At 38.8% G+C, this 17,420-nt stretch overlaps 1 protein-coding gene across 2 annotated transcripts in view; it reads right to left on the bottom strand.

Moving 5' to 3' along the window:
• znf385d (zinc finger protein 385D) overlaps positions 1–17,420 on the bottom strand; it is a 100,515-nt gene that overhangs the window by 33,547 nt on the left and 49,548 nt on the right. For both annotated transcript variants that reach the window (XM_026186023.2, XM_080308162.1), the window contains one exon: positions 1,171–1,339. In XM_026186023.2, the coding sequence (XP_026041808.2) occupies positions 1,171–1,339 (169 nt within the window). The remainder of the gene's footprint in view (positions 1–1,170; positions 1,340–17,420) is intronic.

Genomic DNA, 17,420 nt, shown 5'->3' with positions numbered 1-17,420 from the left:
AAATGTGCTCCTAATTTAAATACTTTGGAACGTTGGAAGAAGACATGGTTTAAGGTTGAAATTAATCCCAGAGCAGAATAGCTCAATGTGTTTCTAATTACTCTAAAAAACTTCTATTGTTACAGTTGAAGGGGAAGACTTTCATTGGGCCAATTTTATGACATAATAATAGGCAGCTTAAGGAATATTACGCTTCAGAAGACAGAGAGGGCAGGGCTCCTCGGCAGTGCTTTCAGGTGCCAAATACGTTATCCTCCACAGGGCCAATATGGGACACAGAAGATAAAACCATTTAATATATTGTACATCTGGTTCCTGTCAGGCGCTGAAAGTTGCAGTTAGTTTGTGTTTACCTTTAAACATGTTTTAAGCAGACGAATACCACAGAGACCCAGACTCTAAACACCTGGCCAAGATGACTGGATTTAGAAAGCCACCTGGCTGCAACATGATGAATATTAAGATACACAGAGTCAGCACACAATAATGTGAACCAGAAAATTTAAATTAAAAATGGAATAAGGGCAGATGCAAAGTAGAAAGCCAGAAGAAGAAGATGCAAAAAAAGCAACAGGGTGCTTTGTACCAGGAAGTGAGGTGTAATCCAGAAATTACAGTCTAGATTCATCCATTAGAAGTGCCCAAACATCTCACATCTGTTTGTAATGTATCAGAGAGGATATTACAGCAGTGGAAAGTTATGGTGCAAGTCATTTCAGCTTTGGTTAATATATTGCAAGGTAAACAGCAGGAATACTGGTGTGCACGTAACAATGTGCCTGAGCTTGATGTTTTCTTTTTTTTTGCCAGATTACCATGTAATGATTTCCAGTTGCCCAGCACGTTGCACCAATGGAATCATCTCATGCAAATGAGCGGGCATTACATGTTTTGTCACAAAGTGTTGTTGCCTGTCAGCACTAGATAACACAAAAAGCACACTTAGGCCCTACCTCATCCCTCCCATTGCCAACCCAGGCAACACAGGGCTGATATAATCAACAGTGAGTCTATCCAGGTCCTAAAGTGATTACAAGTTGAGTGCAGCAAATCAAAAATGCCAAATAGGAAGGCTTGGAGGTTTAATGATGATTCCCAACAGAAGGGCTCCATCTACATAAAGAACAGCAACAAAGGTCTTGCGTTAGGAATAGGCAGGAAAATACAAACCTTTCCTCTCAGTGTTGTTGGGGACCTGTGAGGTGTTGATGCCCTTGGCCATCTCCTGGTTGGCGGTTTCCTTGGTGACCACTGAGCCTTTGAGCTTACTCTTCGGGGCGTCCAGGGCTTTTAGCTTCTTGGCATGTTTGGTGCCCTTGTAGTGGGCCAGGGCCTGGCTCTGTGAGAAGAACAAATAACAGGCTGTGGGAAAGTGGCTACAAAGTCTGGATGAATTATTAAAATATGAAAACTAAAAGAACACAGACTAAACATAATTAGCAGGCTCAATATCCCTTGCAGCCAATTTTAGAAAATAAGTATTAAAGCTAAATGTTTAATACACCGAGGTACCACTGGCGTTCAAAGTTATTTATGTGGTTTATGACTGACTGAATAGCTACTACCTTTCCTCCACATGTACTAGTAAAGGGAGCATTTTTGGATCAAATATTAATTTGTTGTTCCACAGCCAATGACTAGTTTATAAGGCCTGGATGTCAAATATTTTACCTATAAGAGGAATTTTGCTAAATCAGCTCATTATATCAACAATATAGTTGCTGTTGCACCTCCTGGATAGCTGCTAAAGTTGAATTTTTCTGGCTACTTCAGCTATAGCCATAAAAGTTTGCATGAAATGATCATTAAGTCTAAATATGAGGCTACTTTCTCCAAATGGGACCTGTTATGATTATTTCCAGCTCCAGATTTGTATTTGTGGAATCTACTAGAACAACTTTGCATGAGTCACAGATCAAAATGTTTTTATTTATCCTAAACGGAGCCTTGCTGCAGCCCTTTAATTCACCCTCTCTCTGAATTCAATTTCATTTCAGTTCAATTTGTTTATAAAGCACTAAATCCCAACAGTGGTCACCTCAAAGTGCTTTATATAGCAATGTAAAGACCTTACAACAATACAGAGAAATCCCCACCAATCAAACAAGCCCCTGTGAGCAAACACTTGGTGACAGGGGGAAAGAAAAACGTCAGATTAGCAGGAAGAAACAAGCTCAGGGAAGGGCAGCCATCTGCCATGAGCGGCTGGGGGTGAGGGGAGGAAGACAGGACTGAAACAAGATGTTTTAGTTCCTCTTCTCTCCCTTGGAGCCATCTTTCATTTGATTTGCTGGACTTACAAACAGAAGGTTTGAACAGCAGGTGGGTGGGGCTTCTGTGCTCACCCACACCTGTGTGCCTGATATGATCGTCCTCAGGACATCCATTTTCACTAGAGTCACAATGGGGAGGAAACCTGGGCGTTTAGATCAGCTATTTATATCTAAATCCATGCATCTACATATCTACACTATATATTTTACAACAATAATAACTTGATGTTAGTGATTAAGAAATTTTTGTGACCCATGAAGTTTAATTTATGCAGTGGCCATTTGTTTTAAAGTCTGAGCACGTAACGCCACCAAGATTCACCTTCACAACAGATTCATCAAGTCGCACAGAAGGGGGACATATGCAAAGACTTTGAGCTGCCCTTGTTTACCTCTGCGCACTTTGCCTGTGGCAGGAATGAAGGTTTTAGGACGGATCCAATTGGAATAAATAAATACGCCAAGCATGCATCCCCAGAAGACACCGGTAAGCAGTTTTATTTATGCACCGCGGTGGGGATATTTACCAAAGACTGCTGGGATAGAAAGCCCTTTCCAGGTAGTATCTCTGGATTAGCATATTGTTTCTTTCTGTCCTTTTCAGTAATTAGTGTGCAGCGGTTTGGATTATTTTTAAATGAAAGGAAAACAAGAACTCGGGATCACATAACAAAGTTCTTGTAACATGCCTTTTGGGCATTCAGTATATTACCTAAAATGGTCCGCAATATAGTGTGCAGACTGTGAACTTTGGCGAATAACATGAGAAAGTGCACTAGAGTATGTGACAAGTTAATAGGATGAGACAAGTAAAGAGGTGTCATTACACTAGGTGCATAAAGTTGCCAAGAACTCATAGTTCAGTAATTTTGTTGGCAAAGGAAATTGCTGGAGTGCTTCGAACATTCCCCCTTCATCCTAGGAACCACTTTTGGATGAAGCCTCACTTTTTCAAAGAGCGTGTGCATCTTGTTCTGGCAAGAAACCATTCATTTTAGCCCGCATTCATCACCCTCCAGGTATCAAAGACATAAGTTACCGTTTGTCATGAGACACAGCTGATATGGATGGGTGTTTAATGCAACCACAGAAATAATTCATCTTTCATTAAAGCAATGAAGTGGAAGAATTGCCTGAACTCCGAGTCTGGCGCATGCATGATTAAAACTAGAATGGAAATCATTTGTTTCCCTTTCAGGTGCTCTGCGAGGGGTGAAAACACATCAAACAAACCAGCGTTGCAGGGTTTCTTTAGGATTTAGAGAGGCTGCTGGAAACCGAAAGGTCACAGTTTAAATTCCAGTGTATCCATCAACAGCCGTGAACAATTCAGCCCCCTTGTGCATCATAAGTAAACCTCAATAAAAGTGCTGGCAAAATAAAATGGAAACTCTAAGCTTTGTTTTGCCGTGACATTAGGCTGGCATGTTGCCTGATTGTTTTGTCTACATAGAGCCTGAATAAGGTTCAGAGTCACGATGGGAAAAGTTATGACGAGAACTTTTCTGTGAAAGGTGTGCAACCATATTCATGGAAAAACCACAGCAGTAAAGGGTCAAAACACAAAGACACATCACAGTACAACTACTTTAACCAGTGTTTACACATTACACACGTTTTTCTTTTCTAAATATGTATATTTAGAAAGTACTCTTCTTATTAAATCCCTTGTTGACCCTATTAAGGGCAGCTTGAATAGCTAATTCAATAGCTAACTGAAAAGCCATCGCATTGTATTTGTATAAAAGATCTTAATTTTATTTAGTTTTGGTTTATTCTCAGACCTCAAATTAGTTTCATTTCCAGTTTCATTTTTACTCCACTGTAAAATTCCCATTTAACTTTAAATGGTGCGTCTAAACTCTAAAGGCCCAATTATCTCCTTTATTTGTTAGTGCAGTCTAAAATGTCGGTCCAGGTGACCAGAAATGTGACTTAAGATAAATGTTAATGCTCTCTGCGGCTACTAGATTTGTAGCCTAAATAAGAAACCAGTTGATAATATTTTAGAAACTTTAGAACAGTTTTAAAATTCCCCTTTGTGAGGAAAACAGACAAAAACATAACCTACATCTCAAAGATACTATAAATGTTCTTTTCATTCCCTTTTTGTGTTATATTAATTCTACTTTGATTATCTGTATGTCTATGCATTTAAAGCAATTTTAAATAAATCTTGTGAAGTAACTGTTATTTCAGCTACTGCAGTTTTTCAGTCATGTATGGGACATTTAAAAAGTTTAGCTGATTCAATTAAACATTTGTACAGAAGTTGGGAAATTCAAAGGAAAATAACCAGAATCCTTATACTGGCCACTGTCTCGCTGAAGAAGATTAGTTGGTTTTGACTTCACAATTCAATTAATTTAATATCATTTAAATAAGACTGACCCATTTCTTCCATAAACAGAAAAGCTGTTTTTGGTTATTCAGAGCAGATGAAACTTTAAATTCAGGGGAAAGTTCACAATCCAACATTAATGATTAATGTAATATTCAAATAAAATTATCTCCAAAGCCCAAAACTGATGCAATGGAGAGTAAATCTATTCATTGTATTTTTTTCATATGTAGATTTCTTTTTTAATGGAGATGGAACCATCTACCACTTTTATGTGTAGTATTAAGTTTATACACCATTTTTAGCCTGCCATAAATCTTTATGATTTGCACAGTGTGTATACGAACCTTTCTAGCCAGTAGTATCATGACGGTGCACGCTATGGAACTCAGAAAGTTTGTAGTGATGTTGTTTTAGGGGATTTTAAGTTCTTATTTTGAAAAGAGCTGAGTCTCTTACACAGTGCATGCAACCAGAAACCCACCCATTCACATTCCTGTGGATGAGTTAAGACCCCAGTAAATGACTCCAAGTCACAACAAAGAAGCACCAGTCGTTGTTTTAACCCATAACAGCCAGTGTGCGGGCCTCAGTCTGATGGGGAGCAAGGGCATGTCTCACAGCAAGAAGCCGCTCCCAAGTCTGATTCATAGTGTGACTCAAATGTGTTGCGACTTACGTCAAAACCAAATGAAAATAAACACATTCTTAAAACACATTTTCATCTGGTACCAGCCTGCAGCCAACACCTGGTTGCTGTTGAGTTATTATTAGATTTCCCTCAATAAAGTTAAATCCAACTCGATGGTTCCTGTTGCTGTAGGGTAGGGTCATAAATTTTTAAAGATTAAACTGATTTGTGAATAAATGTTTAATCCAAAGTAAAATATCTGTATGACATTCTTATGTATTATTTACTGTACTACATGTACAGGTCATCAGTAACTTTAACTACTGAAGTTAAACTTTTATTTTTGTAATAAAAAATAGGTTTATGTTAATAAATTATTCTAATACATCAGTAAATTGTGTTTCACTATTGTAGCTTGTAACTATGAAGCCGTTTTTTAAGACTAAAATAATGACTTTTTCCTTAGACACCAACTCATGTCAACCTCGGCCCTCATGATGAACAAAATGTGGCTGTTATTACTGGTCTTAATCAGGCAAAGCAAGATCAATGAAAAACAATGACACCCAGGATTATTAATATATATATGAGGGAGTCTCTTTCCAGTCATTATATATGACATACGTGAAGAAACTGTCCAAAACTGTGCGGATGCTGAGCGTGCCTTAATAAAGAGTTGAGTTGTCCCAATCAAGATGTCCAACAAGCAATCCAAAACAAATCCCTTTTTTCTTCCCAACTCTTAGAACAACTCCTGAAGCTTCTTCATTTGTTTGCTAAGCGGAAGAAGCTGCTTCATGTGTTTCCTCACCAAATCCTGGGCAGCTGCAGTTCTTGATTTCACTCCCAATGGTGCTGCAGCCAACACCATGAAGAACACTAAGAGCAGGTCCAGGAAGAACAGAGCCAGCAGGCAATGATTCTCTTGAATCACTCCACACCAGCCCAGGAGCCAAAAATCAGAGTCACGGCACCAATAAATAACTCAAGGTTTATGGTGGGGGTTCTGGGGTTGTTTTTTTGTTTTGCTTTTTTTGGTTTGAGAGATTCTTTACTCCTGATAGGGATTAACACAACCCCAGGGAGGAGACACACATCCCTTTCGTGTTGTGTCAGAAAGGACTTTGGGGGAAAAATCTCAAATGGGTTCGCTGTGGCGAACTTTGTGAATAAGGAATCGACTGAAAGTATTGATAAAGTACTGAAACGTAAAGTTGAAGTATTTTATGACGCATTGTATAAAACCACTTGAAGCCAAAGTAAGTCAGCTATTGTTTGATGAAAACAGGTGTTCACCTGTTCCACAGGTGGGTCTTGCTTTGTGTTTCTGATGTCCTTTTTCTCTGCCTGTTTCTGTCAGTGGGTGCAGTCAAGTCGAATTTGTTGTGGAAGGTTTTTAACTGAGTGATGTGACCTAAACTGAATGACAGTCTTAAAAAGAACTGCTTAAATGAGCTAAGTACTAGGAAAAGGTGCTTTAATGGTTTCTTTCTTACCTCCTTTAGCACTTTGCTTACAAAAACAATCAGCATAACTGATGAGTGGCACAAATCTAATCCTTAAATATTAATTAAAGGTGCGCTTTCTATTTAATGCCATAACTTGATGACAGGTTTTAAATTTTCACTGGCAGACTGTTAAATCAGCAGCTGAACTGTGAACATTATGCTGCTGTAACAAAATCTCCTTCTTATCAAGGCGGTTTCTTCATTGCCTTCTCTGTCTGCTGTTGTATTACTGGCCTTTAGAATTATCATGAAATTAATTTTTACCTTAGGCCAGATGGGATAAGAATAAAATGCTCTATTGGGATAATATCATACTCTCAGTTCTTGCAGATATGATGGGTCTGATGAGTCAGGATTTTGTATGTGAGAAGAAGGATTTTAAATTAAATTCTGGTTTCAATATTAAAGACCTCCGGTACTAACTAAGCCCCCCTAGTTCTAGTACTTTTGCTGCAGTGTTTTCAGAGATTGTTTAAAACAGCCAGATAAGAAGGAATTATAATAATCTACCAAAGAAGTAACAAATACATGAAATTGTTTTTCAACATCATTCTGAAGAAGAATGTTTCTAAATTTAGGAATGTTTTACAGATGAAAGAATGCATCTTTATTTGTTTAATGTAACCACCGAAAAGAATATGCTGGTCAAAAATAACTTTAAGATTCCTCATAGTGTTGCTGTGCAATGCCAAAGTAATGCCATCCGGAGTAAGCATGTGGTTGGACACCTTTCTGAGGGTTTTAGGACAAAATAGTATAAGCACTGAAGTACTGCTTATCCTTCTCTCTTTAATACATGCCTGATAGTAGTTTAACTAACTGATCTCTGTCATCTGGCGTCACTGATAAATAGAACTGGGTATCATGTGCAAAGCAATGGAAATGTAAAAACTGTCTTTTTTCATGCATCCCTAAGAGAAGGAAAAAAAAATATTGGTCCCAACACGGAACCGTGTGGAACTCCAAGAATAACATCTGTATTCAAGGGGGAGTCCCTTGAACTAGTCAGATGGATATGACTCAAAATAGTGCAACGTGTTTCCTTTAATACTGCGTCATTTAGTCTCTGTAGGAAAATGTTGTGAATAGCACTATCGAATGCTGCATTAAGGTCTATGAGGAAAAGCAGAGAGATGAGCCCACTGTCAGTGACCACAAGAAGATCATTATTTCATTATTAGTGCTGTTTTTGTTCTATGATGAGCTTTAAATCTAGACTGAAAGTCTTCAAATAAAGTAAGATATACTTTACTTATCACTGACTTGGGAAATTCTTTTGTTACAGCATTTAAAAAAATAAACACAACAAAAATATAACACGTAGCTTTAAGAAGTAGAATGATGTATGTCAGTAAATAATACAATGTTGCAAAAATATCTGAGTCAGGTAACAACTAGTCAGAAACCAAAATAAATATGATAAAGCAAACTAATCTGGGTTTAAATGACAAATATTAAGTGTATATAATTAGCTAAAAGAATTCAAGATTCTGTGCTCCGCTTTTAGTCGCCATTCTGTTTTCCACCTCACTATTTCCAATTATATTTCATTTGTTTTTTTATCAGCCTTCTGGAGTTTGTTCTCTCTGACTTTCTATAAGTTCAGTAGGCTTTGTATTAAAGCTCACTTTTTGTTAAGTAGTCTGCATTTGGGTCTTCATTTTGGTAAATTATAATTGCTTTCCTTTTTCCTGAAGCCACGTAATAGTATTTTTTCAGGCATTATCGCTGCTTGTTATTCAAATTACAGAAAAATATGGAAGGGGGAAAAAAGAACAGGCTTGAGATTATTAAGCAAGGTCTCCGGAGAGGAAATTATTTCTCTTTTCCACAAAATAATGCCAATACAACTAATAACACAATAATGATGAAAACACTATTAAAGTGGTGACAATTCATGTTGCCAGAGCAGTGAATTAAAATGTCACTGATAGCTCAGAGGCTGCGTTACTGATAGTTTTTTAAAACTTGTTTTGCCATTAAAGCCTTAATTAATTGTCATCATGAGCACAAGGAACATTAAGCTGAGTTTTAATTCATACGCTGTGCAAAGGGTTTTGGTGGATTTGCAATAACTTGCAAAAAAAAAAAAAGTAAAAGCAATAAGTAGGTGTTCCAGATTTCCTGTTTTTGTCTTCTTCTGCTATGATGGGAATATTATTTTTATTCACTGACGTGATATTTTAAAAAAAAACAAATCTACCAGTTCACTCACATCTTTTCACCAATATTATTTTTGTTGTGCACGTGCATGATACAATGTCAAATAAAAAACAGTCCAAACTGTAGAGTTGTCTTTGTCTGCATTTATTAGAGCTAGCACAGCTGCAGCTTTACATCAATCTGAGAGAGGGCAATTCAATCTCATCTCCTGCCGAACTGCTTATGGAAATATTATTACTGTTGTGTTGCACCTAAAGAGACCACAGTGTTTATTCCAACATGAGACCGACATGTTAACTTGTCATAATAATAACATCAACGCCAGGGTTTGTCAGTATGAATTTTGAAGAAAACAGTAGCTACACAGGGTGGACTGAAAAGCCTTGTCCTTCATACTCAGAAAGAAAAAGAAGATGCCATAATTTTTTAAACCCTGGGATATCACACATTTTCAGACAGCCTCTTAATGAATGCATTTATAGTGTTGCTTCGGGTTACAAAGAAAAACGCTAAGATCAAAACACAAATACAAAGCCTGACTCATCATCACAGCTGGACATTCATGGCATGGAGTGGGTGTGAATGTTGGAGTGTTGTTTTCTGAAAGTGACAGATGATGGGCGACACAGGCTGACCATACAACACGCAGTGCAGACTGAACAACAGAGAGAGCATCCTTCTTAACCCTCTGTTATAAAATACCAAAAGCACAAACCCAAATAGACTTATTGGAACAGCCAGTGCTGAGTAAAAAATCCCAATCAGTGCCACTCACAGATTTAAAGAATGAAAATGCACTTGATTTGGGAACAGCATATTTTTGGATAGAGTCCAGTGGTGATGCTTAATTTTCTGCATCCAACTGACACATTATCAGTTAAAAATCATTTTCAGTATGCCTCATAAACCTGGGAAAAGTAGTGAAGTAATAACACGATAAAACATCAGGTTTGTTCTTTAGAATTGTGAAAGCTGTATTCTGTATACGAGATCAGGGTCGAAAAACAATCTTCTGTTTACTTAAAAGTAGGCAACACAGAATCACTGTGTTGTCTGTGAAAAACGGAGAGAAAATAGCTCCAGAAGTGGAAAATAAGAGTGACCTCCACAGCGTGACTATTTAATTATGCTTTAGGACATAAACACTAGGAAACAATGGGCTCATCAGCATTTCCTAGCCTTTTTTTTTCCATGTACTGATTTTATGGAATATGGATATACATGAACACACATCAGCACACACCTTTCTTGCAGGTTATGTCTTTGTGCTTGTTTCCTAGGTTATATATTGGCAACCTGTCCAGACAACAACCCCCCAGAACCCTGAGATAGATACACTGTTAAGAAAATAAATCAGTGGATGCGTGAATGAATGTCCAAAAATGTTTTTTCCCCTCACCAAGGCCTTCACCAGGTTAAAGAAAGGATTCCTTGTCCAGTCAAATAAATCATTCACAACCTTTACTTCAGTCAGGACCACTTTAAGAAGATTGTGGTTTCCATCATGTGGAAAGCTGGAGGTGAGGACAGCAGCACAGAACACAGCAGAGTACTGACAAAGTCACGGTTCACAGCAACAGGGTTCGGGGTTTGAATCCTGCCTGGGGCCTGTCTGTGTGGAGTTTGCATGTTCTCCCTGTGTCTCTGTGGGTACTCTGGCTTCCTCCCACAGTCCAAAGACATGCATGTGGTTAACTGGTGATTTAAAATTGGCTACAAGCAGGTGGACTGCTTGATTTCCTTGTCTCTCATTTTTTTAAGGCTTCAAGGAGGCAAGCTTGATGTATCTTTCGTATTACATACGTGAAGCTCTCATTTAAAAAAAACACCCACCCTTATTCAAATGTTGCTCAATGTTTTTATTTGACCGTTGAGACATAAAAGTTCTCAGATCATCAATTCATATGATGTTGGGGCCCAATAAGTGAATTCACTCTGGTTTCTATGTAGGTCTGTTCCTCAGTGACTCCTGCTTTTATCTGAGCTCCCAAACACAAAAAAGTCAGCCCTGGTTGCAAGGCAGGCAGGCAATGAGCGAGACAAGAACCTAATAATTATTAAAACAGGCCATCCTCAGAGCTTGACAAATAACATTTGTCGTGTGGTCAGACAGATTTGGGTAACCTAAATGGAACAAATTAATCAAAACAAGAAAGTAAATTGTACTGTGCACACAACAGCATTCGTGCACTGTGTAGTAAAACAAGGTCGTGACATACATAAAGTGTTTATTTCTCCTTAGTGCAAATAGCAGGATTTATAGATGTGAGAACAGGGGTGTGCGTGTGCGTGTAGCTGTTCTGTAACAGCCTGCACATCATCATTTGCACATCACTGAAAAAGGTAAACAACGTGGAAGATCATCATGTGTAATGTTACTGCACTTTGGCATGACACTTCTCAGGCCAGAGGCTGCAGACTTATCAACATGTGTTCTTCAGATGGCTGCAGGAATTTAATGAAGTAAAGGAGAGCGGTTTTCATTAAGCAGCAGTGGACAACAAATACTAAAATACCAGCGATTCTCTCTTCATTACCTTATTTGATTAAACCTCCCACCCCTTTGTTCCCTCCCTTTGCACTTGGCACTAAAATCCTGCACAGGTTGGCAAAGCAATTTTCAGTGGAATTTTTTTCTGCTTATGTAAACACCATCATCATGTGAATTAATAATCAGCAGCTTCTCTGTGTGTGTTTGGCTCACATTCTTTCTTGCTTGCTCTCTCTGTATCACACACACAAAACACTAACTAATGTCACTCATGATCATTTTGGTCTCAGCCTCTCCTGACATGCTTACTGTGACGTGTACATTTGTTCCTTTGTGTTTCAAGAAAGAATATTGAGAAAGAAAACCTATTAGCTTGTAAAAGGGCTAAAACGTTAACTGGATAAAATCCACAAAAACAAAAGTCAAGGTAAATAAATGAAGGACTTATTTGAAATGCAGTCGATGTAAACTGGAAATAAAGTGCTTCTTGTGATGGAGCAGATGAGACTATCTGGTGACTCACTCGCACTTAACAAATTGCAGACTTGAGGCATGTTTATGACCCTAACTCATAAACATGACTGCAAAGTAAAGCAGAAAGATCTTAAAATCCATTAAAGCTGAGAAGGTTTTTTTCTTTTTAAGATCTCAGGCCATTAACTGGTTTTTAACTCGACTGTCTTCCGTCCTCAGAATGTTTCAGTATTGAGTATGAAGGACAGGTCGAGCTTCTCTCCCTGCATCATCTCACATTTATGATAAACGATCACTGGAGCAAATTAAAACAATTCCCTGTTGTATCCTTGAATAAAATAGAAGAAAACAGCTCCTGAGTTCATTTTCAACCCCCTCTCTCTCACAGTGCTACCTGTCCACTGACAGCTGAACACAGGCTCTATTTCTCTAATGAAGCTTTAAATTAGCAGCTGATGGATAGTAAATATATACTAAGGCAGATTTCCCCATGTAAAACATAATAATCTCATTCTGAGTAATCACCTACCCATTCAGTGTTTGAAAAGAATTGATTACTCATTTAATCATGGAGCCACCACACTGCTATTTGGGGATACAGCTGATTTAACGGCGTGCAGCAGGAGCCGTGATTTTCCTTTTAAATTTTTTGATTACTTTGAAAATGGTATGGAAATCAGGTGCAGGAAGAAATGAAACCCATCTGCCTGTCCGTCATTTAAATTTAGCGAGCTAATAGCATTGCCATGCATTTCATTACAGCATATTAGAGCGAGCACATATAATCTAATGAAGGCAAAAATACATTCGGTTTGGAACATATGATATATATTACTGAAACTCAGTGTGATGATGACAAATATAAGGACAAGAAATCCTATCATACTGAAGCTGTTATGAGCTTTGCAGAGCGAAAGAGAGCTACACGGCATTCTGAAACTCCTCAACGTGTCGAGACACTTACGTTTTGTATCCAATCTCTCCAGATGATGTGGAAACACAAATTTAATGATTACCCGTTTTAAAAAGGGTTGTTCCTATCCATGTTTCTAATTTTGTGTTGATATTTTTTGGACCACAAAAACTTTGCATGAATCACTTTAAATCATGTACGTTACTTCATCCTCTGTCCATTAAAGCTCTTTTATTTCACTTTAAAACAACTTTACTGTGACTGGCCATAATAAAGATGTTATTAAGATCCAAAAACAGAAAACAGTTAGAAACCATTACCACCACTGTAGCCGTATATAGTTAGATCCATAATTAGATATTAATGCAATTTTTGTAATTTTCCCTCTGTACACCACCACACAAAATACTCAAGATATGATTAAAGTGCCGATTTTAAACTTTAATACAAGAGTTTTATCAAAAGTATTGAATTAACTGTTTCATAGGCTCAAAAGTAAAAAGCTTATTTCTATGAGTTCTAAAGATATGTTGATGTGAGTGAAGGACGCCATAACTGTGCTGAAAAACCAAAATAAACTATCAGAGAGTCAGCAAAAACTTTCAAAATAACCAAATCAACAATCTGGTACATTGTAAAAAGAAGGAATGCACCGTCCTGCTCAGCAACCCGGCCACAACAATCCAGTTCAGCAACATCAGAAGCCTGCAGAAAACAACAACTCTGAATAATCACAAAATCCTTTCTAGAACACTTTCAAGCAGGTCGAGTTATCATTGTCGATGTCTACAATTAAAAGATGTCTTCATCAGTGTAATCACAGAGAGTTTACAACAAGGTGAAAGCCAGTGGTTGCACTCAAGAGCAAGGAGATTAAACTGTCAGAAAACGCTAAAAAGAGCGGCACGCTTCTCAAACCAAGATTGACTCGTGCGAGAATGATGGGAAGAGAAATGCATGAAGAAACGCCAGCCTGGTCTCATAACCAAAATCTGTCCATAAAATGAACACAATTCTCTGTTAAATAAGGTTTCAACTTATGATAGCGATCATGAACTCATTAGGAAATGTTCTTGAGGCAATAATCAAGTGTTGCCCTTTAATGTTGGATTCACTTTTTAGATCTATGTGCAGTCTATGGGCCAGACTTACAAACATGTTACCCCAGTACAAACTGGGTTTTGGTGTAAAAAAGAAATGGTCGGTATTTACAAAAAACCCACAGTGACAAGGTTGTGTGTCTGAGGTGAGAGATCATTTTTGCAATGATCTTGTGGAAAATGTAGGGAGGAGAATATTTAAATCAAGCGTTGAGACTGATGTTTGCACCCATTTTATTGATGAGAGCACTGATATTTAAGGCATGTCTACTGCGAATATCCATGACAGTTTTATCTGTACATGTTCTGTTTCATAGGTGAGCTCTATGCTTTTTTCTTTTTTGTTTGGTACACAAATTGTTTTCTCTCCTTCTCTTCCTCACTATTTCTCACCTCTCTCACAACAAGGTAGTGAGGCTTTTAATTGTGTTTTTCAGTGGATAAATGGAGACTCTCCTGGGGTGTGAAGAGGACATTTCCTCCACCAGGTGTGCCGTGGATTCCAGCAAGTTTTCCCCACACAGGAGACAAGCCTGACAGGAATTATTATCAGGATTTAATCACAGGAAGTCAGCTGCAGTTTTAGCTGCTGAACTGTAGGTCAAACATGATCCAGAAGAGTGTCAGGTGGCTCTGACTCAAGTGTGTCGATTTTGAATATGAATATACTTTATAAAAAATTATAGGTTACATTTTCTTTTTCTTATCTAACTGTTGTTGTTGTGGGCGGTACACCCTATTTCAGCTGATATAGGGCAAAAATCACACACTATTCTATGAGATTTAGAAATATTCCATAAACACTTTAAATTCATGCTCTCCATAGAGCCAAAGATGATGCACTGATGCAGGCTGTTTGTAAAGCAACGACGTGGTGTAGATGGAGCTTTTTTCTGGGTTTTTTTGCAGAATTAAAGCCCGGCTCAGAAAAATCAAAGGCACCCATCTGGTAACACTGGACTATGATTTACAAAATACAGTGGGGCAAAAAAGTATTTAGTCAGCCACCGATTGTGCAAGTTCCCCCACTTAAAATGATGACAGAGATCAATAATTTGCACCAGAGGTACACTTCAACTGTGAGAGACAGAATGTGAAAAAAAAAAACATGAATCCACATGGTAGGATTTGTAAAGAATTTATTCGTAAATTAGGGTGGAAAATAAGTATTTGGTCAATAACAAAAATACAACTCAATACTTTGTAACATAACCTTTGTTGGCAATAACAGAGGTCAAACGTTTACTATAGGTCTTTACCAGGTTTGCACACACAGTAGCTGGTATTTTGGCCCATTCCTCCATGCAGATCTTCTCGAGAGCAGTGATGTTTTGGGGCTGTCGCCGAGCAACACGGACTTTCAACTCCCGCCACAGATTTTCTATGGGGTTGAGGTCTGGAGACTGGCTAGGCCACTCCAGGACTTTCAAATGCTTCTTACGGAGCCACTCCTTTGTTGCCCGGGCGGTGTGTTTTGGATCATTGTCATGTTGGAAGACCCAGCCTCGTTTCATCTTCAAAGTTCTCACTGATGGAAGGAGGTTTTGGCTCAAAATCTCACGATACATGGCCCCATTCATTCTGTCCTTAACACGGATCAGTCGTCCTGTCCCCTTGGCAGAAAAACAGCCCCATAGCATGATGTTTTCACCCCCATGCTTCACAGTAGGTATGGTGTTCTTGGGATGCAACTCAGTATTCTTCTTCCTCCAAACACGACAAGTTGAGTTTATACCAAAAAGTTCTACTTTGGTTTCATCTGACCACATGACATTCTCCCAATCCTCTGCTGTATCATCCATGTGCTCTCTGGCAAACTTCAGACGGGCCTGGACATGCACTGGCTTCAGCAGCGGAACACGTCTGGCACTGCGGGATTTGATTCCCTGCCGTTGTAGTGTGTTACTGATGGTGACCTTTGTTACTTTGGTCCCAGCTCTCTGCAGGTCATTCACCAGGTCCCCCCGTGTGGTTCTGGGATCTTTGCTCACCGTTCTCATGATCATTTTGACCCCACGGGATGAGATCTTGCGTGGAGCCCCAGATCGAGGGAGATTATCAGTGGTCTTGTATGTCTTCCATTTTCTGATGATTGCTCCCACAGTTGATTTTTTTCACACCAAGCTGCTTGCCTATTGTAGATTCACTCTTCCCAGTCTGGTGCAGGTCTACAATACTTTTCCTGGTGTCCTTCGAAAGCTCTTTGGTCTTGGCCATGGCGGAGTTTGGAGTCTGACTGTTTGAGGCTGTGGACAGGTGTCTTTTATACAGATGATGAGTTCAAACAGGTGCCATTCATACAGGTAACGAGTGGGGGACAGAAAAGCTTCTTACAGAAGACGTTACAGGTCTGTGAGAGCCAGAGATTTTCCTTGTTTGAGGTGACCAAATACTTATTTTCCACCCTAATTTACGAATTAATTCTTTACAAATCCTACCATGTGGATTCATGGATTTTTTTTTCACATTCTGTCTCTCACAGTTGAAGTGTACCTCTGGTGCAAATTACTGACCTCTGTCATCATTTTAGGTGGGGGAACTTGCACAATCGGTGGCTGACTAAATACTTTTTTGCCCCACTGTAAATGCCATGTTGTAGAAAAAAATAATACTTGCAACTCTAAACTCATCCTGGTAGGCATTAATTAAGAGTCAGTTTATCATAGACAATCTGGGCTCCATCTGCAAACCAAGATGAAACCTCCAGGGCTGAAAAATGAAGAAACATGGAAGCAGAAAAAAAAGCAGTTCCTCTTGGTGCCACTCGGGGATGACTTCAGAAGACCCCATAGAGCTGTATGTTAAAATGCAACTGAAATATTTACAGCCTGGTTAGGGCAGTGATGGGCAGTTGTCGCCACCTGGTAAGTCTCATCTACACTAACTGGACTCACTGACATGGACCTTTCCACCATGTTCGTCCTATTGATGCAATTAATATTGGCTGTTGTGCAGTACCCACCATACAAAAAGCTTGTATTTTCTACTACAGAGAAAATGAGAAAGTAGAGTATGATATGAGGTGCATCTCAGTGTCAGCCATATATATTTACATTGAGCAATATACTGGGATAATCATAATTAGAGCTATTTGTATCTATTAGACATGTTTTATAAAATTTTGTATCTTTATAATATATTTTATTATTTATTATAGTTCCATTAGTTTCTGTTCTTACTGTCATGGAGCAACTGTGACCACATAATTTCCTCAGGTATTGATAAACTATTCTGATTCGGATTGGTGAGATGACCTCTTGTACTGCATTGGACCCATGCAGTTTATGCAGCTTGCTAACCCAGCGGTTCCCCACTGAAGAGCATTTAACACTGGCAGTCCCAGGCTTCTACCTTTCTACCTTTAAAACCCGCCACCAGCCAAATGGCTGGTAGGCTTTTAGCTAAGCTTTAGCTTCAGGCAAGTGGAAGCTAAATTGGCTAGTCATTCATATGTAAATTGGGTTGTTACCTGGGAATTCTGGAGGGAGGGGAGTGGGGGTGTGTGGATGAGGGGGTGGGGGAGCTG

The sequence above is a fragment of the Astatotilapia calliptera genome, chromosome 11 (genome assembly GCF_964374335.1).
Source record: "Astatotilapia calliptera chromosome 11, fAstCal68.1, whole genome shotgun sequence".
In the NCBI taxonomy this organism is placed as follows: domain Eukaryota; kingdom Metazoa; phylum Chordata; class Actinopteri; order Cichliformes; family Cichlidae; genus Astatotilapia; species Astatotilapia calliptera.
The sequence above is the reverse complement of the archived record's forward strand: the minus strand, read 5'-3'. Positions and strand labels throughout refer to the sequence as shown.